This window comes from Neltuma alba, unplaced genomic scaffold (assembly GCF_004799145.2).
Source record: "Neltuma alba isolate B1F8T4 unplaced genomic scaffold, ASM479914v2 tig00006987_pilon, whole genome shotgun sequence".
NCBI classification, from domain to species: domain Eukaryota; kingdom Viridiplantae; phylum Streptophyta; class Magnoliopsida; order Fabales; family Fabaceae; genus Neltuma; species Neltuma alba.
In genome coordinates, this window is record NW_021634644.1 from 139,111 (window position 1) to 166,406 (window position 27,296).

Here is a 27,296-nt window from a genome sequence, read left to right on the forward strand (position 1 = left end):
TGCAATGAAAAGACGCCAATTCCAGTATGAATAAGTTAAATTAAATACTAGGATAGAAAAGAAGACTGGATCAAGAGCCAGGAAGATAATATATTCGTGACCTTGGCGAACTCACCTGTGTTAGGGTTTTAAGAGGGTTTGAAGCGTCCAGACTCCGGCCACGAAAGCGAACGAAAACAGTGAAGACCGACTCGCAGGGTCAGAGCACAGAGACGTGAACGGATGACTCAAATTAAAAAGCATTTATTTGGGAATGGCGTCCATGTGTTGTACTAATATTTACGCTGATGCCACGGTCATGCATGCTCGCTTATCAATTGATCAGTATTTTTTTTCACAATCCAAAAACCTACTTCTTCAATCTTTAATATAAAATTTATTTAATTAATTTAATTAGTTTAAAAAAATTAGATAAGTTAACTAATTATAAAAAATATGACATGTTTTTTTTTAAAATATCACAATCATTTTTCTTAATATCTTCCTTCCCTTTTATACTTAATTATGGTTGAGGGAGTATTCATAGGGGTAATTTGAAAAAAATTGATACATATGATAAATATGTCTTATACCTACGACCGGAAGAGTATTTTTTTTTAAAAAAACTTACAATTAATAGATTGTATTTATTTTGAATTATGTAACTATTAAAAAATATTTTTTAAAAACAAAAATATTAAATATTAAATCTCTGCCGCCATGTTAAATTTGAATGATTGAGGTTTGTGCTTATCACTGCGGGGGTGTTTGGGTTCCAATCCAAACCTTGGTTTGGGGACTCAAACCATGGTTTGGGAAAAAATCTCTCAAACACCTTTATAAAAACCAAAACCATGGTTTTAGGGAAAAGTAAAAAATTTTTGCTTTTGGAAAAAAAAAGAGGAGAGTATGAGAGCCTATAGGATATGTATCTTGTTGTTTTTTTTTATAAATATATTTAATCTTATATCTTATAAATATATATACATATTAATTATTTATTAATTATATTATCTTATGTATTATTAATTATGTTAATAAAAAATATATTATTAACAATTTTATTCCTTTAAATTAAAATATATCATAAAATATATTTTTCTGTAAGTATCATATTAACTTATGCCTTTTTTAGTAATTTGTACATGTAAAAAGTACTTCTGGTAACAATTATCCAAACACTCTCACTTCTCAGAATCACTTTTTCACAAAATCTATTCTTCAAAAAATTTATTCTCCCAGAATCTATTCTCTAGAAGCTATTCTCCAAACCATGTTTGATTATATCCAAACACCCCTTACAATGGAAACTGATTCTAGAAAGAGAGCGGATAATGAGAAGATATAATAGACTTGAATGCAATATGTAATGATTAATAACACACTTTCTCATTCACAAAAGTAATACGAACAAATAAAAGCATTCATATTGAGGGTTGAAATAAAGCAGTGATTAAAGGAAGAAAAAGGAATATCACAAAAAAAAAAAAAGGAAAGCCCGAAAGATTAGGAAAGAAGAAGAAGACTAGGAGAGGAAGCTTGCGATACCACGAGGCAAGAACGTAGCAAAGTCAACACCAACTAAATTCCTCCCCGTCTCACAGGGCTACTTCGATCACAAAGACTATCTGGCGGGCTTAGTAATTTTTTAATGATTTATCTTTCTTTTACCGAGGTTATGACTTAAACATACCATCTCCATTTGTAAAACGAGGTCTTATAATCAGGGTTGAAGATATTATGTTACAACGTCTCAAGTTTACATCTCTTTAACCTGTCTTCCAATTAACTATTATATATGCGATTCATGGAAGATGCATTTCAACCTCTAAATACTCTCTTGCGATGACAAGCTATGCTGATTGGATTAGGTTGTTAAAATCTCACAAATTTTTCGAGTCATCATAACTATATACAATATACTATCTCCAGTTCTAATTATAAGAGCCAGTTGACTAATTTGAGAAGATTAAGAAAGTAAGTTGAGTTAGTTATTTGTCCTAAATAGATATTATCTTTCTTAAAATATCCTTGCTAATCAAGCGTATTGACTAGAATTATCATTGTTAGAGTGACTACTTTGAAAAAAAAATATAAATATGAGAGACAAAGTGAACCGGGATCTTATATTTAGACCAAAATAAAAATCAAACAGGGTCTTATATTAAGAACAAGAGAGGTAGTAATTACTCAAGGATAAAGGAAAATAATCCAAAGATGGAAGGATTATTTGGTTCTCAACTTATTATGGTTCTCGCGCGTGTGCAAATGAATATGGTTCTCCATCCTCAAGAAATTAAAAAGACCATGTCAGAGAAACGCTGAATATTTTAGTTGTGATTTTCACTGAGAGAGGGGGTCGCTTTTCCTGGACTCCCTGCTGGAGACACAGACATTAGTGTTGTACCAATTTGACGAGGCATGATAAATTCAAGGCACGCATATGCAGTGGAAGGAAGTAGACTGCATATATAGCGGCACGAAATGAAATATTAGCATCACAGACCTAACCTGGCAGTTGAACTGACACGTAATGGAAGCTAATTAGAAGCACATGTAAGTTACAAACATATATATCACGAGTGCACTCACATCACACTACAGCTTCAAGATTAATTACACTAATCAAACCATTCTGCTAATTTGAAGTCCTGTAACAGGCATGGCCAGAGCAACAAGGAAGAACATGTATATACTTGGTTATGTTGGACCAATGGAAGCTTCTTTTACCAGAAGTTGCGGACGTGGTCGATGGTAGCTTTAAGGGGCTTTGAGTGCAATTCCTGTAAGCTTTAAGGAAAGGGTCATCTTCCTTCTGATGATTCTCTTTCACCTGAACGGCACAGAAAATCAGCGGTGGAGCCTCCTGCTTGTCATCCACTCCTCGTATTAATGAGCATGGAGGAGGCGATAGCATAGATTGAGTAATGTGCCTAGCTGCGTCTTTCTTGGACCGTTGGCGAGCAGCAACCTTGGAGAGACCAGGCTTGTACTCCCATGAGAAGGGCACATTAACCGGAGAGCAGTATACCTCGTTACAGCCATAACTTCTGATGCTGTACTTCTTCCTCAGCATCATCAATGTGGTGGGGTGCATCATCAGTTGCTCACTCTGCTTCAACTGATACAATTCTAACTAATTGATGATTATGGGTTCGTGCTTCTTAAGGATGGTAGCTATATATGTCACGAGCTTCACGATTTTAACCGTTGAATAATCCCACAATCTGGTAGATTATTGACTTGGCTTGTATGTTAATCCATGGAAACATAACATCCTAGTGAGACGTGAGACGAAAATATATGAAATTGAGGAAGCGTAGAAACTGGAACTCTTGCTCGATTTACAGCTAGCGCTAGCCAGCTTCCATCTGTTAGACTAAAAATATTGATTGGACTTGCCTCCTTGTCCTTCCTCATATAAGTAGATAAATAGGTATGTAGGTTGTTAAAAAAGTTTAGTTTGATCCGTACGCAGTTGAACAATTACAGGAAGATTAATAACGAAGAAATGAATGGTAAATAGGGATACATATATATATGTATGTACATATATAACAATGATCTTTACATCAAACGATGTACTTTAATTCTCTCGTGGTTGAAAAAGGCTGAATATTGGCATTGTTTAAAATAGTTTCCACGATATTGGTTAAAGAGGAGTTTTCGCATCCAATGATTGATGTTGATGATCTTGTCTTGTGGCTGTAGTTGATTATTTCTTACGGGAAGAAGTTTGTTTTGTGAAGAAACGTTGTGATAGGTATGTTACATTTTACTTTGGTATTTTCTTCAAATACTGTTGCAGGTTGTAAAATTTGTGAAGTTATGCCATCGTTGTCGAGGGGCAGCTAGTAAAGATACAAATCAAGGGGGCCAAATAATCAGTTTCTGTCATTTCGATTCGGACAGAGAAAATCGGTCCGCCAGTTGCTGGCAGAAATCTATAGTTTTTTTCGTCAACATTAATTCAGAGTACAAATTTGTTCGGAGTTAGTTTTTAGCTTGATATCGATCGGTGAATGAATCTTGTTTATATATATATGAGGCGATGATATTGACATCTGACCTCGTCTTTTTAAACTGCATTTTGATTTCCGATGAGCCCAATGTTGCTTCGAAACACAGCCAAGCCTGACGTACTCCAGAATTTTGTCATGGTCCAGACACTTGTTTTCAGTCAATCAAACCAGAGAGTACATGACAATTCTTTGGGTCAATGTACTTCGTCACTGGTATTCAGATAGTTCGCCACCAATATGATGGTTGGGGTGCTATTGGGGGGGAAAAAATTGCGAGGAAGGAAAAAGCAGCTATACGTACCACTTGTTTTCTCTTCTATATTTATTATCTTCTGCAGGAAAAGAGTAGTTTTCTCTCTTCCTCTACGTGGTTTTTTCTTCTCATTTTCCCCTGCCATCCAAACAAACGGATAGAAAATTTTGCATCCATTTCAATCGCTGTGGTGATGAAGGGGAAGATAATACGGAGATGTTGCGACCTCAAAAGGTCACAGCAAAAGCGAAATTAAAATGCATGGTTCCCCTAACGTATTAAATACGGGTCAACAGTCGACCGAGTTCATTTTCCTGAGCCATACTGGGCTAACAGCTCATAACATAGCCAATCAAAGTTCCAAAGGAGAACTCACGCCTTGAACAGGTGTAATGGAAGGATACTTATGTTCGGGGAAAAAAAAAAAAATTGGAACCTTCACTTAGTCCTGTTGTTAGCTGTACGTTCAATTGGGCTTTACAGTTTGTGCGTCCCGGCCTCACGAGGCCTGGGCTTCTATGAGCTAACGCGTTTATCCCCTGTTATGAGGAAGCCCTTTATGCACGCATTATTTTGTAAAATTATAGTGACACACACACTTGTTTGTAATATAATACCTCCAGTTCTTAATATAAGACTTTATTTAATTTTTATTTTAGTTTTAAGTATAAAATCTCAATCTATTTTGTCTCTTATATTTATATAATTTTTTTCTAAAATAGTTCTTTTAATAAAAGTAGTTCTAGACAAGACACTTGATTAGTAAGGATATTTTAGAAAAAATAGTACCTATTTATTACAAATAACTAACTTAATTTATTTCTTTAATCTACTTAAATTAGTTAACTAACTCTTATATTAGGACCAAAAGCAACATCATATATGGGTAATGTTCTGTCAGTGGGCTCCTATTCCACTGTTAACACTAGTTATACTATAGTCACCACTTACCAGTGCTTTACAAAATTAGTCGTATAACCTCAGCACGCAAGAGGTTGAGGTTTCCTTGTTGGCCCAAAAAAAAAAAAAAAAAGAGGTTGAGGTTTCGTGTCACACTACTTGATATCTTTTTTGTTTTTGGGACATTTGCTACTTTAGCATATGTATATTAATTGGCAAGTCCCACCCAGTGACATTCCTGCTGTTTACGAATTTGGACCTCAGGAAAATGAGCGTAAAGGTCTCTCCACAAATTAGCCTGCACATGATCAATAACAACACGTGAACATCTTAAAATTTAGAGAAAACAACTGGTGTGGTCAAAAAATGGCACCCGTCTAACATGTATCTAGGGAAGATCTTGATTAGTATTCTCGTTTAAAATAAGTATGTACTCTGCGTTTGATCACCATTAATGAAGCCAACCACTACTCCATATAATACAGTGGCCAGCTGGGTCGTTGTCACTTTTGTTTCTGCGCCTCTCATATTTAATTAAATCTCTAATATGTACGTAAAATATATATATTTATATGATTCTACTGCGCGCAGGCTTCCGTTTTAATTAATATGTTCAAATGATTGTTGTCATGGGTTTGATGAGGCGGCGAATATCCGAGAGAGACTAATAATAAAAGAGAGGAGGTTTTGAGCTTCTCTGGAAGAAAGAGCAGTTCTTTCGGATTTCTTTAATTAATGAGCAACTTGATGATGATCGAAGATGATCGCTTGTCTTCTCCCTTACCCTTCTGGCGCAGTCTGCGCGTGTATGCTTCCATCTTCTTTACATGATTCACTGTATCGGTTAAGGATTAAACAAACCTTATGTGGAAGTAACCTCACTGTAAAGTTGGTGAGCTGTAATTGCAGCGCATTACCATATCTCCATTCAGATTCTAATACAGCAGCCAATCAATGATAAATATAATAATCTACACATCTGATGATATAATTTTATACAGATGGTCATATATCCATGAATTATGAATAGCATTGCTTGCTTTTTTATCCTCTTTACCATTTGAAAAAACTGCACCTAAAACTTTGATTGAATCAATATCCTTTTTTATCAAACAAGTGTTTATAGTTTGCATTGTACGGGAAATTATATCTTTAGACTTACGCTTTTGTGGGTGACTAGGGATGTTGAACTTGGAGAAGTTGAGTTGGCTGGCAACTTAAATAAAGAAAAAGGAAGGGGAGGAAAAGGGATTGTTTATGATGACCGTAAAGATGAGTGGGGTGCTACAGATAACTATGTAAAGCAAAGAGGCCCAATTGATTATATATTAAATGAGTAGAAGAGGGAGAGTAATATAATGAGGCACGAACCAAATCTTAAAAAGATTGTTTTAGCCATAAGCTCATCATTGCTAATGAAAGCAGGACCACATATATCTTGGAATGTGGACCTTTTTGAGTTTTCAGCTTCCCGCATGACATTGGCTTCCCTCTTTTGATTGTCTTTAATTAATGGATTAGCTTCACGTAATTTCAGAGATGAATGGATGGATGTATTATTTATTTATCATTGTAAAAATATAATAATATATATGGATCTTGCCCCCATCTGCTTGCCTTACATGGCTCCCCGATTAAGGTGGGTCAATGGCTCCTAATTAATCTAATCTACCTGAAGCGACAAAACCTCAAGAATTTGGGATTCCTTATCACCCCTCAGATTCAAGTTATAATATTCATCCATTTACATCGACTCATCTGAACTTGATAGCTGTAGTTGTTTTTTTTTCCCCCCGGTTCTAATTGTTGATATTATTTTATTTCCACACCTTCCATAGGCTCATTAGTTGTTCATTTTCATATCTCCTCCATGTCAGAAATTTTGCAGATATTTCGTTTTCGACAGCCAATTATAGTATTATTGAATTGCATGCGACTGCGTCTGCAGTTTACTGAATATATATGTATGGTCACAAAAGGGGCAACTTAAGCTTAACTAATCCCCTGAATCCATTGATTTTGTTTAATATTCAAAGAATGCAACTAGTTAAACTCCAGTAAGGTGAATATATATTCGAAAATGGCATTCGAGAAGGTCTAAGAGAGACTGAACACAACGTTCCTTTCAAGTGGAGCTAGTTGCGTTCTGATTCTAGCACAGTACAACAATGACCAGTAAGAAGTGGGAAACGTGAATATCAGTCACAAGTTAGGTAGGCGTACCATTTTTAATGTTAATCATCATATGCCCTATTCTATTTCCCATATAGCTCATCTCAAATCACAACCCGTCATCCACTGCTCAGCACCCTGAAATAATTTGAAGATACTGTCATTCAATCTTTTTAACCCACTTATGTGACCCAAAATTTAGTGCTTCGGGTGATCATGACCAGAGAGAAATTAAGCCGCTAATTTTGGCTTCTTTTCCTTCTTCTTCTCCTTTATTATTTTTTTTTTTTTGCCTGTAAGGAGGATGCCCCAGCAAGGATGCCCAAAGGAAAGGAGATATGTAAATGAATACTGAGTAGCATTCATTCAATTTGATACTGACGTTATAAGTAACGGGATTTATTGAAAGGTTATTATCAGTTTCGTGCAGATAAGCATGTGATAATTTGGTTAAACTGGGTTGGAGGAATAAATAGCGGAGCTACAGCTGGAAACCGTACGGGAATAAGGTAAAAATGATGATTAGATTCCATTATTCCTTCCTCATGTTGCTCAGACTCAAGCTCTCTCTTCCTAGTGACTACAATATACCAAAAAGCCTGCTGTCTCCTGCCTGCTGGTACCGAGATTATTACTTAAATAATTGTCAAAGCAAACTCGCAGGAAATCATAACCTGTTGCTGCCAGGCTGCCTCCACATCCTATTCTCTCCTTCACTCTGCATCACCGCCTTACACTTGTCCCCCATGGTCCACCCTCCGAATCAATTCAAATGGTTTTTGAAGCAAAGATTTAGTGGGGTCGTCCTTGGGACCATCATATACACTCAACAGGGTGGTTTTATGAAGAGTATGCGATGGAGGTTAGGTGAATAATTGTGGGTTCTTCAAAAGAAATAGAAGAGGTTAGTTCACAATGATTAAAATGAGTGTGTAACACGCTGCGGGGAGGGGGAGGGGGAGGGGGGGAGAGATCGGTTTAAACAGTTGGCAAGTGTGTCAGTGAAAAATCATATTATATCAAAAGGAGTACGCCAATGAATATTGATTATTGAAGAAGCATGCCCTCCCTTCAAGAGAAGAGCTCTTGAAATCCAATGGAAACACGAAAGTAAAAAAGCAGAGGGGTGAATAAACTATTGATTAAACAAACCAAAAAATTACCAATAGTAAAGAGTAAAAGGAAAAAGATATTAGGTTCTGCAATAATTCAGCAACAGGAGCAGTTGGCAGTGGTTAGTGTGTCTTTTAAACTCATACATGACGCTTCTTAGCTTGGGCAGGTACACAACTCTAACTCTTGCTGCTCTGTCTTTCTATCTTGGCACTAGTTCCTGGAGTTGTCTGTAATATATATAAAGGTTGGATTTTTATGTTACTCCCCTATTGGTGAGATTGGTCTCTGCTGTGGAATTTAATCATACATTTGATGCTCCTGATGATACGGTCACACATACAGTGATGGGCATTAGATTACCGTGCTGAGCAGCCCTTTCATCGGTCATTGTATGATTTAGGTAGAATTTGATGCTTTTGCTCGTTCCTGGTTCTTGGATTCCCATCCGATAATTCATTGGAGTTTCCGCTGCTTTTCTCGTTTTTATCTTTAATCCTCACTAAATAAAGTTTGTTTATTCGTTCAGATTTCAATAACATACGCAATATCGATATATCTTGCTCGTTGGAGCTCATATTCAAGTCAAGCAGGTTCAGGCTTGATGGCATCAGTCACTTGGGTGTTCGATTAAATGTAGCAATGAAACCATTAGTTATTTTAGAGACAAAGGATAAAAGGGAATCTGCTTTAGTAGTTCTTTGATGAGATAGCTGTTGGCAAATCCCATGGTTTGTCTAGTCTGCTTTATGCTCTGAAAGGTTCACTTTCCTGTCTGAGCATTATAGCAGAGTTGATCCTAGGGTTTTTTGAGTGACAAGGGAAGTGGCCGGTGACAAGTAGATTATATTCCTTTTACTTTGGGTCGATGTTACCATAAGATGTTTCTTTTACTTTAACTTCCTCTCAGTCCTATAAAGCTGCCGAGCCTATTTGTTCCTTGTTGAGCCCTGCAAGACATCTCCGTTCAACCAAGCTTAGTCAAAATTCGCTTTCCCTTTAATCATACAATTATTTATTTCTAGTGTATTGTAGGTTTATAACCTTACATGCAGCCCCACTCTGGTCAAACTGTGGAATCACAAGTCATCTAATTATAATATATAGGCTAGTTTATTAGTTCTAGGAGTCTGGGTACCGAATTCAGGATATGGGGGGTCATGAAAACACCGTGGAGTTTCAACACCGAAACGAGGGCATTCTGAGTCGTCCGGTATCGGGTTTGGGCACCAATGTTTCAGATTTAAGCAATCCTTTTCTTGGTTCATCTGCCTGGGATCCACTTTTTCCATTGAGTCAGACTCACAGCTTTGGGGGCTCATCATTGGTTTCACATAGTGACTTTGCTAACTCTTCTTACCCGAGTGTCTTGGAAAATCAGGGAATGAGCAACTCCTCTCACCTTGTTCACTATATGTCTGACTCAAATTTTGCTGATATGATCCCGAAGATCCCTCCCTATGGAAATGGCGATATAGCTAGTGCAGGATATGCGTCAAATTATAATCCAAATAAGGAAGCAGGCATTGGAATGGCTCCAATAAATGATGCACAATTGCTGGGTGAGCATTCCACTCCTGAAGAGGGAGGCACGTCTTCACCTAGTGGAAATAGAAGAAAACGAGGGCTTGATCATAATCCTACATTCAATCCAAGTAAGGTAGGTCGAGTTATATCACTCTCAGCTAAGAGGTAAGAAATTTCATTCTGTGTTTTATTTCGTTTCGCGAGCTAATGAATGGATTGTTACGTAACCTCCAATTAGAGTGCTGAAGGGGAAGCACTCAAGGGTTCATCAGGGAAAAGCTTAGATGGCTTGAAAGAACAAGATGATAAGAAGCCAAAATCTGATCAAAATACAAGTCCAGATTTGCGTGGTAAGCAATCAGTGAAGCAACCTAAGGACAACTCTCAGAGTGAAGACGCTCCCAAAGACAATTTCATCCATGTGAGAGCTCGGAGAGGTCAAGCTACAAACAGTCATAGCCTTGCAGAAAGGGTACCTTCTTATTACACGTTTGCCATAACCAACGCATCTCTTTTGTTTAAATGATAAATAATTGTCGAACGATTTCTTTTCCTTTTTTCTTTTTTTTTTTGTTTTTTTTTTTGCTGGCAGATAAGAAGAGAAAAGATAAGTGAGAGAATGAAGTTACTCCAAGAACTAATGCAACAAGGTAATTGCAGAGAATGAAGTTACTCCAAGAACTTGTTCCTGGATGCAACAAGGTAATTGCAGATTATTGTTCTTGTCCTGATTTCTCATGTAACCACGCTGATTTTCATTCTGATTTTCTGCCTTCATTGACTTGGTTTAGATAACTGGCAAAGCAGTAATGCTTGATGAGATTATTAACTATGTGCAATCACTTCAACAACAGGTTGAGGTAAGCTACCTGAGAAATGACCAATTTCTACGTTATTGAGAAATAAAAGCATATCTAAATATTCTATTTACAGTATTATTCACTCGAATTTGAATGATGATCTGATTTCCAAAATGTACCAGAAAATTGAATTTTTCTTCTGCCATCTTGCATAATAACGGGAAAGATCTAGGCATTTCACCAAACTCAGACTGTTGCTAGGAAGCTAAATCATGTCTAAGTATTCTATAACAGTATTGTCCATTCAAACCTGAATGATGATCTGATTTCCAATATGCGTAAATTGTTGTATGCGATGAGCCGAACATTGATCATAATCCAGAAAATTGAATTTTCTTTTTCCCTCTATGCATAATATCATGACAGATTTAGACACTTCACTGAACAGTGTTGTTGCCAAGAGTTTTTATGATAAATATGAATCATGCTTCTGGTGCTTCTCAACTTAAAAAGCTATGTATTGCAGTTTTTGTCCATGAAACTTGCCACCGTGAACCCTGAACTGAATCTTGATGCAGAGCGGATCCTATCCAAAGATGTAAGTGAAGGCCATGGCGCTTGAATTTGAGTAATTTCTGTTACACGAATAATCTGGAGCTCTATTTGTCGTGCTTAGATTCTGCAGTCCCGCATCGGACATGGAGTTATTGGCGGATATGGAGGCGGTGTCATCGGCTCAAATCACCTATTTCTCGGTGGAGGTTTTCAGGGGACCCTGGGAAGCATACCCAGCACATCACAAAATATCCCTCCTTTGCCTCAGGTAAAAAAGTAAAAAAACATCTCCAAAACACCGTAATCCTCTCCTTTTTGGGAAGATGCTGATACTTGCTCATGCAGAGTGTTATGGATCCTGAACTCCAGAGCATATATGGAATGGGATACGATTCTAACTCAGCTCCTCAAAATTTGGGACCACAAACAGGGCGGTAGGAAACAATTATAAATAGTGCAGAGGATATGCGGCCTTGCTCGTTTGGACAGAGTCTTGGGAATTTTGCAGTTAGTGCATCATTTTACAAGAATTGAATAGGGAGGGAAAGCGTAAAATAATGATTCGGTTGTATAGCATCTTAATTCCTAACCCCTGCCTCTTCGAAATTTTTAGCAGAAGATGACTTGTTAGATCGAAGGAACCAGGTCATGCTGTGACCGGTGAAATCGATCACAGAATGTGTGAACTTATCTGTAAGGGTTTTTATAAATAGCTTTGAAAGCAAGAAATTGTAAGGAATGCAAATGTGCGGGAGCATATATAATATATATAGAGGTAATGAAAAGAGATTGTTTGAGTTGATTAGCAATAATCTTTTGAAGCTTAAACGACTGTGACTGCGTTGCCGGTCCATCAAGATTGAGTTCATGAGAGGAAGCATTCAGTTTTCAGCTTCTATCAACTCATGCTAAAACTAAAGGTGATGATGACTCAAAACCCACCTCAAAATTAGGCCTTGGGTGAAATTTACAAATTTACAAGCTTGATTTTTGGACAACATAAATTGCGGGTGATGTGTACATGATCTCGTTAAACCAGAGTAGCATGCATAGAAGAATGGGAATTGAGGATTACAAAAAACTCATGGTCAATGGCTCAATGCCTTTAGTAAATTTAACCTGCGTGACCTTTTGCTCTTCCTAAGCGAAAATGGTTCTGGTCTGTGGAAATCGAATCCACAAAAAATAGGGCAACTTTGAATGCCCCAAACAGGTCGAGACCAAAAAACCTCAAAAATAGCTAACTTGCTTCTGGCATATACGAGCGTGCACGGTTCAATACAAGTACGTGCGCGAATCTCTCCACAATTCATTTATGGAGCGAACAAACTGATTTCGGTTAAGACTTGAGAGCGACGCTTTCTCTTCCACAAACGAATATAGCGCTTTGATGAATGCTGATAGCCATGAAATGACAAACTCAATAGCACCATCAGCATCAAGCGATTGTGAACCCTGTGAAACTGCCAGTTTCGCTTTTTTGAATCATAAGCAAACTTCCAACGGAGGACAATTAATTAATTACTTTTGCTACCCTAAATTTCAATGCCTATATGTCCATGAAATATTGAGGAAAATCTGAAGAATTGGAAGATGAAGACGTGAGGTGGGACGAACAAATAGGCCGACAACCTGGCGCTGTCATTTACCCCCCCCACATCTTTCCTAATCATGGTGCCTCGTGAAGGAATCAGTCAACTTGCGTGAATGATCCCACGTTAGTCTCATTAAATAGCTTCACGAGTATTCCCACATACAGGGAACGGAATCTGTGCTGACCAGTAAAGTGTTCTTTCACACTTGTGATTACTTCTCGTCTGGTCTTTTAACTCTTGCCACATCCAGATTTAATACCACCCTTTTCTGTCTCGTGCTAGCAAAACACATCGGCATAAACGAAAACGAGCAGAAAGAAAAAAAGATTTATGAATGAAATAAGATTATGATGAAGGTTGGTTTTAAGATTTCACAGGACAGTATATTAAGCTACCGCAGAAAAATATTGTGGTTTTGGCGTGACCAAATTCTTCAAGTAGATGGGAGTCTCCACATAGCGCGAACACGGATTCATTCACCTCCTAGTGATGCGAAATACGAAAGGAAGCCCTCCCTGCAATGGGATTTTATGAATATGGACAGTCGCTTTCTCTGTCTTTTGGGTGCAAATAATTTCGCATCTTTCGCGTGATGTTTCCCTAACAGTGCAGGCAGTATTTTTGGCTCCAAAGCGCATGGCCTTTTTTGCTGGAAATCAGTTCCAAGTGATCTAGGAAATTCAATCCTATTTGGGTATCCCACAAACCGTGGTTTCAGAAGCACTTTTGCAAAAACGAATAATCTCCTCCACATATTTACTTCTAATCCGTAAAAACACTTTTGAAACCATAGTTTTGGTTTCTATCCAAACACACTCACAATTTGACCCACAATTTCAGCCTGTTTATGACCAGACCAGTCCAGATAGAATAAATGGCTCCCACCAACAGATCAATAAGATATCTATTTGTAGTTAGCACTTTCCTGCTCAAGGCTGCAAAGCGGTGAATACTGCAAATAGAAACCTCCATCACAAATACTACCTTTGTTTCTTCATATCAGATTTTGTTTGACTTTTTTTTTGGTTCTAATATAAGACCTCAATATACTTTATCTTTAATATTTATATATTTTCTTTTAAGATTGTCCTTTTAACAATGGTAATTTAGCTACCTCTTTCTTGTTTTGGCGAGAATGTCTCAAGGGTTGAATTTGTATTCTGGCATGAAAAAATTAAACAGGACAAGAATGATAATACCGCTCCTGCTTTTCTGTGTAACTAGATTCCTCCGCTGATATTTGAAGCACAAATTTTCTTACAAAAGAATTGGTCCAACAACAAAAGAATCGACAGTTTACAAGTGGGAAAAAAAATAATAACAATAATAGTATTCTTACACAACGAAGAGGCGTAACATCTTCTGATTTACCCGGGGAAGTCAGTTTTTTGTGTTCCAAAACACTGATATCTGTCGTATGGTGGATGGACATGGATAAGAAGCCTGAACAAAAGAGGATGAGTGTCCGCATAACTGCGATAATTGATTGACGGCACAAGGCACGGGCGGCCTCCCAGGTTTGCTTGTATGCATCAGCCGTGTATATTTACAGAGAGATATCAGTCAACCTGTTCCCCAATCAAGTCTAGACCGACTAACAGGAAGGAAATTCTTGGAATAGCAAGAAGTAGAAGTGGATTCCCTGAGCAGAGAGGAGACTCCTTGCCGATGCTGTTAAAAGAAGAAAAGCCAAAGAAAGCTCCTTCAAGTATATTCTGTTATGCTTCTTCTTAGATGCTTTTTCCTCCTCTCGTAGGATTACTTCCTTCATTTCCTCAAGATCAGGCACTGATGCCCCTCGTTGATGCCTCGGGGTTTTCTCAACCAATGCAACAAGATCACCCTCGGAGGAACGACCAGACTTCTTAGTCACAATCCACTCATATGCGCTACCGAGTTGCAGTAGGCCAGAGATCATAGCATTAAATTTAGTAACAGACATGGTATTCTCAAAAAGAAGGTAGGGTACAATGAAGGGAAAGGATTTTGGGCTGGAAGGAAGGATGTTGAGAAATGACATGACCGCAGGGATATAACATACAACCCATTCAGGAAGCACAGCCTCTGGAAACAAACTTGTCATAGGCAGAATTATACAGAACAGGGTGAATGAATAGAAGGGCAATATCAGTTTTCTGAGTAGAAAGAAAACAAACATTGTCATAGGCAGAATTATACAGAACAGGGTGAATGAATAGAAGGGCAATATCAGTTTTCTGAGTAGAAAGAAGAGAAAGATCAAATTGAATTTCTTCCACATGCTCATCTGCAGAAGCAAAATTGGCATCAGAATCGTTAGTACCAACATTGCATAAAGCTGTCGCGACTAATGTATTGTAACATTGCCTTCAGAAATACATACATTAGACTGTATGATGTCAGGCAAACAAAGGCGGAATAGTTGCATTGGACCAGAATGCCACCTATGTTGTTGTTTCCTGTAAGCTTCATAAGACTCTGGCACTTCACATTGGCACTGGGAGCAAAAGCAACTAGTATTATATTAGTATGAGAATCAATAAGCAATGGAATCTAATGATAGGTTTGAATTTATGAGGGGAAGACCTCAACGTCATTGAGATAAATAAATTTCCAGCCATGAAGATGAGCCCGAACGGCAATGTCCATGTCCTCAACCGTGGTCCTCTCTAACCACCCACCAGCTTCCTCTAAAGCCTTGATTCTCCACACTCCAGCAGTTTCCATTGAACCCGAAGAAATTGATGAAAACACCATTTACTTGCTGTTCCACCTCAAAATGGAATGCCAAGTTAATGTTCTGCAACCGTGTTAGCAGGTTCTCATCCTTGTTCACGAAGGACCATCTCGCTTGAACTAGTCCTAATTCCTCATTGTCCTGTAGCATCACCAATTGGATTGATTCACTATAACATACGCAATTACAATGGTTGCCAGAACATGAGTACTTATTCGACAATGACAAAGACTGAACCCTATTTTGGACTAAATGATGAGGTACAGAATAAGACGTTGAATTAAATTACCTTGAAATGAGGAACTGTTCTCTTCAGGAAATCCGGGCAGGTTGAAAATCAGCATCAAAAATAGCAACAAATCATAGTCTTTTACATAGCTACAATTCATGGCAGACTTGAGATTACCAGCCTTGTATCCGTCTCTTATCACCCGATGCCGGTATAAATGTTTGGCACCCTCGTGCTGCCATTTTTTGACCTCTTCCTTGATCAGAGATTGTGTGTTCGGGTCGTCGGAATCATCAAGAACTTGTATTAGCAACTTGGGTTTTGGCCAATCCAAATGACAAGCAGCAGCAATTGATTGTTGATAAACCTGAGCATAGTTAGAATGTTAGACCAACATAATTCGGTGGTCAATTCAACACAAATATAGAACGATGGGAATTAGATCTTTACCTCTCTCTCGTTACACATGGGAATCTGCACAAGCACCATAGGGAAGAAACCTTTCTCACCGGACTCAAGATCCACCGCACCTTCTTTCGGAACAGGTTTGATCTTCTTCTTCCCCGAATCCAGAAACATCCGAGACATAGAATTAATCTATCCAGACTCTGAATAAGGAACAGCACAATACATACATTGGCCAGGAGTTGCAGAGGAGGAGCAAGATAGGCCACCGAAACAAGACCCACCGCGAATACAGCCAATCGAAAACATCTCTAACACCAAATGAGGCTACCCACGTATAATCAAGTTGGAGATGGGGCGCACGAAAATGCCAACCTTTAAGTAGGCAGCCACCTCGAAACACAGCAGAAGCACGGACAGCCACAGGAACAATTTTATAAACGAATAAAACCTGCTTTTCACAGTGGGGTTCTCTTTTTCCCTGCCGCCACGACTTTCGTTTTCGTTGTCGGCATCGGCGTCTGTTCTTCCGGAAGCTACTCGGCGCTTCACAGCTGAGGCTAGGCCCAACAATGCGGACGCAATGGAGGTCAGGCAACCGGCGGCTCTGTGGGCTTTGAGGAGAAGAACCCATGTGAGTTGCTTCGCATTTTTGCCTCTGCCCTTATCTCTTGGATAACCCGATGGGTCGGTGACGAGGAATTCTTCCTCTGAAGGACCTTCAAGCTCAACCATGGACCAATTGGGGTTCTCCATCTTCACCACCACAGGGGTCCCTCGGGGAGGTTCTTTCCCGGACCAATTGGAGAAGGACTTCATTTCTGGGTCCGATCTCAGGAAGAACAAAACTCGGAGAGAAACAAATAATATGGATAACTTTTTCAGTTTTCCAACAAGCTGAGCTCTCTCTCTCTCTCTCAATATCTACCGCGAACCGCTTGAAGGTCAAAAGACGGGAAATGAGAAGCAGAATGCTACCAGAATGATCTCATTGTCAGAGAAGAATAGGAAAAGGAAAAATGGTAATGGTAACAGCAACAGACGCGTGGAGAAGGAAGCAGAGCGAGGCGTCTTTAACCACAGTGACATTCGGAGGCAAACTATACGCGAGATAGTTCCCAGACAGATGGGTCCGTGAGTTACCCAGACACAATGGATGAGTTTAAACACCTCGCATCCTATTACGGCCTGCAATAAAGTTGGTCTTAAACGTATTAAGGAATGAGGGCAGGAAAAGAGAACAAGATATCGGAAACTCGGAGGGGAACAGCTCAGCACGTCTTTGATTTTGATTCCGGGAATTTTCATCGAGAAATTGGCTTCCGCGAATTTAACAAGAATATTGCCCAGAAAGTACGTTCAGCAGTCAAAAGCACCACCCTTGGCCTTGGCCATTGATCTCTGTTCCCATAACCAAAACGGGAAAAAATGACTAATTTTATTGATAAATTTTTCCCACTCCCAATATTGAAAGGGATCAATCATGGAGCCACGCTAGCAGTACTTCAGGAGACAAATCATAAAACTGGACAAAGCCACGATATGAGACACGTATTTTGCGACAAACGCCTTCTTTTTATCTTAATTTCCACCACCCCTTTTAAATTTCGATAACATTCACAACACCCCAGCATGGGGATATTCCAGGCAATCGGGGAAATGCGAAAACGTTGCTCTTTTACAGCGGTAACAATTTAAAATGGAGGAGGTGTTCCGCGCGAGGGAAACTGAAAGGCGTGATGATGATGACGCTTGCTTGCAAATTGGTTTCGGAGAAGTCCCATTGGCGGTGCGGGGGACCAAAGAAGGAAAAATTGGAAGATGGCGGCGATTGTTCACAAATTGGTAAGAAGCCTGTGAACCATACGGAAAAGCATAGGTGGAGAAATTTCGAAGCGCTATGAAGAGCCAGCCAAGAAAATCACTCTGCTTTCTCGTACATTTTTTTGTTTTGAAAGGAATAACATGTAATAGTGCTAACTCATTACATGATTATTGATTATGAATGGATTAGTTGTTCATTAAAATGAAATAATATGCAATTGCATGCGCAGTTGGAGTCTTCATGAGAGGAGACGACCGGGTCGCTCGCGAGCCAAGGCACTTGCAGATGGGGCCGCTAAATCCAATCTCCTGATCAGCGTATTTCGTTACTACTCCACTCGCTCTAACGAGCGCGTGGCAAAACACACCTATGGTTGTTTCTTCTGCCCATCATTTGTTTTTCATTTCTCAACTAGAAGCCGATAACCATTCATAATATCCTACTCTAATGTGTTGCGTTGGGGGCAAAAAAAAAAAAAAAAAGGCGTCGTATCTCGTTTATGTTTATTTCTCCCTAAATTTTTGTTTACCAAAATTTCTCTTCAAAATTTATTTTCATAGCTTACCAAAATTTTATTTACTTAAAAATATAATCGATCATTTTGTATTTTATTAGTAAAATAACTGAATAATTGATGATCCGCGGCTAGCTAATTAGCGGTATAAATTTGGAAGATTAAAATGGTTGTTGTGAGAATTTAAAAACCAAGTAGGATAATAAAATAGTTTAAAGGGAATTTTTTGAAATTTAGTCTAAATATGTTTTAATATTAGAGCTAATTGATTAATTTGAGTAAATTAAAAAAGTTTGTTAAGTTATAATTTATAATAAATAGGTGCTATATTTCTACAATACCTTTGTTAATTACTCATCCTGTTCTAAATATAAGATCCTTATAAGGGTCTTACATTTAGGACCGGAGGAGTATGTGCATTAACTAAAACTATCATTTGATAAAACATTTAATATGTGCAACTACTATAAAACTGCTTTGAAAAAATGAATAAATGCTACCTCCGATCTTTGATATAATAGCTCTTTAACTTTTATTTGGTCTTACATATAAAACGCCAATATATTTTGTTTCTCATATTTATCTTTTTTCTTAAAATTGTCGTTGTAATCATGATAGTTCATAATTAATAATGATATTTTAAGAAAAATAATACGTATTTATTACAAATAATTAATGTAACTAATTTTTTCAATTTATTCAAAATAGTCAACTAACTCTTATATTAAGAACCAAAAGTAGTATAAAAGATAAGATGGATTTGAATTTTTATTTATAATTAATTAAAATTAAATCAGTTTTTATATTAAGATTAATGGGTATCAATCATGGATGAATAAACCTTTCGAAATGATTTTTATTAAAAGCAGCGACTTCACTTTTAATCATGACGTGATTGATCCAGCCCCATGCACCTGGAAATACAATAATAATACATGAATTTTAATCACCTTTAATCATTTCCCATGCTGTGTTCCACATCCAGTCCACACCACTCACTCGAGGAGTCGTGGAATAATGCATTTTCTGCAAGTATTTGTCAATCAATGCGCCTGCCAGGCTTTCGATTGCTGTTTTTTTTTTTTTTTTTTTGGTTGGGGGGGTGGTTGTTTCGTGTTGTTTTTGTTGTTTATAAAAATATCGCATGCCTTGGACGTAAACTTACAATATTTACTTAATTACTTGTACTTTTTACAAGCTTAAAATTGGGTAATTGTTCCAGCCAAAGACAAAGTGGTTGTTTATTATTTTTTTTTAAATATATTCGTGTATTGAAAAAATATGAAATTTAGAAAAGGTTCAGTTCATGCAGGAAAAAAATGTGTGCATGTTAAGAAATAATACATCCAATCTTTTCTTATAAGTGTCTGAGTGAAATTAAATCCTAATTTTAAAAGTGATTTAATATGAGATAAGTTTTTCTTCGACTTGCATAAAAATATTTTTTTAAAGAGCTAAAAAGTGCTTTTCTTCGCAAACCAAACATCTTAACTAATTTGAATAAATTAAAAAAATTAGTTAAGTTAGTTATTTATAATACATAATTAATAAGGATGTTTTAAGAAAGATAACATTTAAGATAACATTTATTATAAATAACTAACTTAATTATTTAAGTTAGTTATTTATAATATATTAATTATATGTTTTATCTAAAACTATCATGTGATGAAATATTTAACATGTGCAACTATAAAAATAATATTTTTAAAATAAATAAATAAATATGAGAGATAAAATGAATTAAAATTATATATTTAAAATAAAATTATTATTAGTATGGATGGATGTGATGACGATGCGAAGCAAGTGGTGAAGTGCATGCCTGCATGGCCATGAGGACATGTCACGTGAGGAATGCGTAAAATTATTTACTATTAAAAGCAACCGTAATTTCTTGTCATTCTTAGATCAGGATGGTTGAAATCCTGTGATAAGTGTGTTTGTCCTGTCACAACAGTATAGTCAAGAAAAGGTTCCCTTTTGGGCCGTAAGTCCGTAACCCCCACCTCTCCTCGAAACCCAAAAAAAAAAAAAGAAGGAAAAAAAATCAAGTATTTTTGTCGGCGTCAGATGAAAATGAATTGTGTTTGTTTGAACACCAGAATCTTACCTTTCATTTGTAACTAAAAAAATGTCAAAATAGCGTGAAGGCTGCCAACATCCACACAGGTGTCAAAGAAGTTTCAAAATTTCTCTGTATTTATATCCAAGTGACAAATTATACATCACAACATAACTTTGCATGTCTCCAATAGCACTGCCAAGGTGGATGATTCATATTATGTAAATTATACTCAAAATGTATAAGAACTAACATATTATGTAATTATACTCAAAAGGTATAGGAGTAACTACATAAGCTGTTATCTACAAGACAGAGGGTAAGGCCCTGTCAAAATAAACCAGTGAAGGCACTGAAGCTCTGTTTTCCCCGTTCTACCGGGCAGCCTAGGCTTTCTTGTAGCTAAAATCTTGGGGGTCCAGTGAGAGACTACTTGAAAAAATAACAGAGATATTATGAAACTGCTGACTGGTGATGCAATGTCAGGCGCCAACAGCTGCTTCTTCACCACTAAAGAAGCTGTACAAATCACTGGATATGGCTACAGTACTAGAAGAGACTGCCAAAAAATCATCAACCATGATAATAACTTGTCCTTCTTTGTTGCCACTCCATGCGTGTCCCTGCCAAATCAAGAGTCATTTAAGAAACCACAGAAAATTAATACATATCAACGGCATGCTATAAGATTTAACTTGACTACCTGAGAGCAATAGCAGAGGGAAATATGAATCCAGTACCAACGGCCGCAGTGGCACCAGTGAACTGAAAGGCATCCCAGATGCTGGGTACAAAATTGGCTCCAACGAAAATGAAAGACATGAGAATACAGTCACTAAATAGATCTCTTGCTGTCAAAGGCAAAGGAATGGCATGTGGAACAAAACCCATCTAGGTTGAGGCGGAGGGAATAAAATACAATGGGGAACACCAGCATCAGATGAATGCCATAGCTCACTCTAACCACATCATTAAGAAATGAGCCAAAAGGAACTCCAAGATCGCCATCAAAGTTAGCAAGTACGTCGTCCTGTGTTTTTATCCCCAAACAACAGATATCCAAAGAGGCTGGTCGCCATACAACGGTTAGCATAATGAGAGGGATGTCCGAACTATCAACTTCATATGGCTAGGGTCTTTTAGTTCATTATCTCTATAGGGTGAACTGCATTGACAGAAGGCATGATCATTACGGCAAAAACTGCAAAGTTTAAGGCCAGACTGTAGTATGATGAGAAATGACAACCATTGAAGAACAATTATGCATTGTTCGCAATGAATGAAGGGTTATCACAGTACAACCTTGGTGCTCACCATTATGATGGCAGATGTACAGTGACTAGAATAGGGATCGTTGTGAAAAGCTTTCCAAAAGGATTCCTGGCCAGGAATTTTGGCATCAAGCGTGGTGGTACAATGCTTCCATTGATCAGCTTAACAATACCACGCCTGCTGTTATCGCCACAAAAACAAGAGCTAACGCCACTGACAATGCTGAGGTGAATCTCAATGAATCTGATACAATCACAGAGAAAGACAAGGCAAACAAAATTTCAATTCAAACAGCGTAAACAGTTGTTCAACAAAATATAATAATGTTCAGAAGCAGAGTATAAGAATATAAACAAACATAAGCTTGTAGAAGCAGTGAGTATAAAGGGTGCAAAAAATATTTGGCAAAATTGGTACAAGACGAGAAATAGCTAAAGCAAGAAAACCACTTAATGAGCCAAAAGGAACTCCAAGATCGCCATCAAAGTTAGCAAGTACGTCGTCCTGTGTTTTATCCCCAAACAACAGATATCCAAAGAGGCTGGTCGCCATATACACGGTGAGCATAATGAGAGGGATGTCCGAACTATCAACTTCATATGGCTAGGGTCTTTTAGTTCATTCTCTATAGGGTGAACTGCATTAACAAGAAGGCATGATCATTACGGCAAAAACTGCAAAGTTTAAGGCCAGACTGTAGTATGATGAGAAATGACAACCATTGAAGAACAATTATGCATTGTTCGCAATGAATGAAGGGTTATCACAGTACAAGACTTGGTGCTCACCATTATGATGGCAGATGTAAGCAGTGACTAGAATAGGGATCGTTGTGAAAAGCTTCCAAAAGGATTCCTGGCCAGGTTCGAGGAACAAGCCAAAGAGGTAATAAGAAAACAAGACATGCTGAAAGACCATATATCCATGAACAATAAGTTTGACAAAAGAATGAAAGAACGAGGGGAAACGCACCCACGCGCTTGAATGATATAAGAGGGAGGAAGACCAAAAGGGTTGTGAGCATCAGTAAGATGGAACGCGTGGACCACCAACGTTGGCCAAACCATTCTTCAATCACCCCAGAATAGTGGACCCCTTCCGACCAAGTTCCCGATAAAACATCTCCTGTAACCACACATTCAATTTTCTTAGTTTCAATCAGACGGGATCCGATAAAGCTAACGCATCTCAGGCTATATTCTAAACCTGTAAACAGAAAAAAGTAGACTATACACTCTTTTTCCTTTGTATGCCAGATACCAAAGACCAGGAATGAACATGGTAGTCCTTTTCACCTCGTTATGGGGCAAACGATGAGCATAGTAATCCTAATTCCTAATACAGTTTTACCACACTCAAAATAAAAAGTTTTCCGGCAACAAAAAAAAAAAAAAATTCCTCCTCCAATTTGTCAGGACACAGACTATTGCTGGGGCGTTAAAGACTTAAAGTGATGACCTATTGCCCTGGGAACCTCTCACAGTTCCCGAGAAAAACTCCATCTTTGGCGTCGATTATTCCAAAGTCCCAAAATTATGTTTAAAGAGTCTGGACATGAATCCAACATCGATTTCAAAATGGAATTCCCTTTTCAAAAGAAAGGAATATTTAATTTTGTTGTAAATAAAAATAAATTTAGAAGAGAGAATATTAGTACCGATAATAATCATGTATACAATGAGCATTCCCGTGTTGTTAACGACAATGCAGAGTTGCAGAAGGATGCGGCCGAAGTCCCCGAAAGCGTCGTGAACAACGCTGGAATAGGAAGAGGTCTTGGAGACACGGGTGAACCTCAGGAGTATGTCAATGGAGGATTCAGTTAACATAGCACCGAGAAGAATCATGATAAGGCCCGGAATCAACCCCAACTGTTTGACGGCAGCGGGAAGAGCCATGATGCCGGCGCCGACGACGGTGGTAGAGAGGTTAAAAACAGCACCAGAGAAGGAAGCGCCATCAAAGCCAGTTTCGGATTGGAAGGGTTCGCAATAGTCGGGTTTATGAGTGGGAAGGAGAGAGAGAGTTTTAGGACTGCGGCGATATTTGCGTTCGGAGATGAGTGGCATTTTTTTGGTTAGAGAGAGAAACGCAAAGTTGGCAGGATTTGGAAATTGAAAGCTGAGGGATGACAGTCTGATGGCGGAGCCGAGCGGGAATCGGCCTCTTTCACGCTCTTTAAACATTCTGTTGCGGGCGCCAGGGACCTCCTCCAATATTCAATTTTTTTTTTTTTGGCATGAAACTGAAATGAAATGAAATCGAATCATCACTACAAGTAGTACTAATGCGAGTACATATCAAGTCAAACTACCCCCTTCATCAATTGGCTCCTCATCGATGTAAGGTGGGGTTTAATCAAAAGTATAAAAATTACATATTATTTTTATTAAAATATAATAATTTTTTAATTTTATTTTTATTTAATATATGCATCTTTTAAAAATAATTATTTACAATATAATAAATGAAGAACGAAGTAACTTATAAAAAAAAAGAAAAAAAAACTTTTTTCTCTACTTTATATTTATAAATAGGACCAGAGATGAGATAACCTATGGTCAATAATTCTAGCGTGCTGTGCTGCCTACTCCTGTGATTTACCTGTACATACCAGTTCCTACAAACGAGTAATCTAATTTCTGCAATGATGTCTCTAAAAGAAGGTGAATTGAGTCCCAGCCCCCAGTAATTAGGTTTACCGTCCCCATACAATCAGTCAAAATATTAACATTTTCCATTCCCCTATGCCGGCATATATGAAGACCATTCAGAATGGCCAAAAGTTCGGCAATGGTTGGGGGGCACGTTCAAAAGTTTGCTACTGGACCCAATGGTCCATCTGTCTTCATAGTCATAAATGTAACCTTCAATATTCAAATTTCGCGTTCAAGAGTATATACGAATAAATTTCCCGATAAGAAATGAAACAGGTTTAGATTGATTACTTACTATTACAAATTTTTTATTGAACTTCATGATAAACTTCCCTTAAACAGCAATTTGATGTGAGGAAAATGAATGAAAGATATGAGAAGAAAAATTTAATGAGTTTATTTTAAAAAATTTGAGAAGTTGGGTTAAAATTTTTAACTAATTTTTTTACTCTTTTATATTGCATTTTTTAATTAAAATTTATAATCTCACTTCTCTAATTTTTTTTTTAAATGAGTTCCTTAAAAATTTTTCTTCCCCTCCACTTCCCTCCATTTCTCTCTCACTAAACACACCTAAATAAATTGTTAATCAGTTTTTTTATTGCCGTCTAAAATTGATAATCAGTTTATCCATCACAATGAACAATGATGTATTTTTTCCATGACAAAAGAAATGATGTACTTTTTCTTTTTAAAATTTTGTGGAATTTTTTTAAAATAAAATTTTTAATTAATCTTTAATTAATTAAAAAATAGGGTTAAGACTTAAGATTTAGATTTAGTTAAAAAATTTGGGGTTAAATATTGTTTGGAGTTTAAAGGGAGAATCCCACAAAAAAAGTTAAAATTAATAAATTTTAAATTAGATTTAGTAACAATACTATAACGGGTTTTGATAGTACTAGACTTGCAAATAACAACATACTATTATTTTTGTAGAAATTACTCACTTGAAATTTAGTAATTTATTTTTTTCTAGATTTCTCCCAAGTTTAAAATCATATCAATTTTTCCTTATACCGTTAAAAAGTAATATTAATCATTAAATAGTAATATTGGTTGTTAACATTTTTAATAGTAAGAAAGAAAATTACTAAGATTTTAAACTCATGAAAATAATATTGAGCCAAAAAAAAACTTTTGTTTTTTTAACTGAAAACCCAAAAAACTTTTAAATGCCCAACAATTCTAGCTAAGAATTTTCAGGACAAATATGCACATTAATCCATAAAAAATATATGATACAAATAAAACCCGCATTTTTATTAAACCCTTAAAAGGACACATTTTGGTTTAATCTCATGAAATCCATAAAAGAGTCTTTTTTTTAATTAAAAATGGAGCAAAAAGGTACCCATTGTGTAGGTCTGGATTGTCTGAACCGGCTCATGTTACACAGGGCTTAAAAGAAAGGGAAAAAGACAGAAAAATGCACCTCCAACTCCAAAAGCCCAGAAACGTCCGCCCAATTCCACAAATCCCATTTTGGTACCATGAGACCAAATTGGATTATTATGTGAAAGGAAAAGACCACATTGCCCTTCATTTTAAATATATTTTAAAATATCACAAGCCCCTACTGGCCGGCCGGTCACTGGAGCTCCGGCGACCAGCCGACAATTGGTCACCGGAGCTCCAGCGTCGGAATTTTTTTTTTGAAAATTTTTACAACTTCCATATAACGGTTAACAACTTTTGTAATGCCATTCACAACTTCAGTATAGCAATTAACAACAGCTTTTCTGGAAAATTCAACAAACTCCGGCGACGGGAAACAATTTTTTGAAAATTTTTACAACTTCAGTATAGCGGTTAACAACTTTTGTAACCTTGTTAACAACTTCAGTATAGCGGTTAACAACAACAAACTCAGGCGACCGGAAACAATTTTTTTTGAAAATTTTTACAACTTCAATATAACGGTTAACAACTTTTGTAAACCTATTAACAACTTCAGTATAGTGGTTAACAACAAGTTTTTGAGTTTGTTAAAGGCATTATTGAAGTTATAAAAAAGCCACTTTTTGAATTTTTCAAAAAACTTGTTGTTAGCTGCTATATCAAATTGTTAACCGTTATATTGGAGTTGTAAAAATTTTCAAAAAAACGTAATGTTAACATATACTGAAGTTGAAAATTTTTACAACTCCAATATAACGGTTAACAACTTTTATAATGCTATTAACAACTTCAATATAGCAATTAACAACAAGTTTTCTAGGAAATTCAACAAACTCCGACGACCGGAAATAATTTTTTGAAAATTTTACAACTTCAGTATAGCGGTTAACAACTTTTGTAACCCTATTAACAACTTCAGTATAGCGGTTAACAATAGGTTTTTGAGTTTGTTAAAGGCATTACTAAAGTTATAAAAATGTCACTTTTTGAATTTAAAAACTTGTTGTTAACTGCTATATCAAAGTTGTTAACCGTTATATTGGAGTTGTAAAAATTTTCAAAAAAGTAATTGTGAACGTTATACTGAAATTGAAAATTTTTACAACTCCAATATAACGGTTAACAACTTTTATAATGCCATTCACAACTTCAATATAGTAATTAACAACAGTTTTTCTGGGAAATTCAACAAACTCCGGCGATTGGAAACAATTTTTTTGAAAATTTTTACAACTTCAGTATAGCGGTTAACAACAGGTTTTTGAGTTTGTTAAAGGCATTACTGAAATTATAAAA

General features: G+C 37.0%; 1 protein-coding gene and 2 pseudogenes across 1 annotated transcript; 1 reads left to right on the forward strand and 2 right to left on the reverse strand.

Moving 5' to 3' along the window:
• Window positions 1-9,536: 9,536 nt before the first annotated feature.
• Window positions 9,537-11,824, forward strand: LOC114751605 (transcription factor bHLH74-like). The gene is made up of 8 exons (XM_028940265.1): window positions 9,537-10,099; window positions 10,205-10,438; window positions 10,559-10,590; window positions 10,629-10,668; window positions 10,758-10,826; window positions 11,293-11,364; window positions 11,443-11,589; window positions 11,667-11,824. The coding sequence occupies exons 1-8, from the start codon at window positions 9,590-9,592 to the stop codon at window positions 11,757-11,759; spliced, it is 1,197 nt and encodes a 398-aa protein (XP_028796098.1). The 5' UTR covers window positions 9,537-9,589; the 3' UTR covers window positions 11,760-11,824.
• A 2,486-nt stretch (window positions 11,825-14,310) lies between these two features.
• Window positions 14,311-17,334, reverse strand: LOC114751604 (probable xyloglucan glycosyltransferase 12; annotated as a pseudogene).
• A 3,745-nt stretch (window positions 17,335-21,079) lies between these two features.
• On the reverse strand, window positions 21,080-24,092 carry LOC114751616 (amino acid transporter AVT6B-like; annotated as a pseudogene).
• Window positions 24,093-27,296: the final 3,204 nt, after the last annotated feature.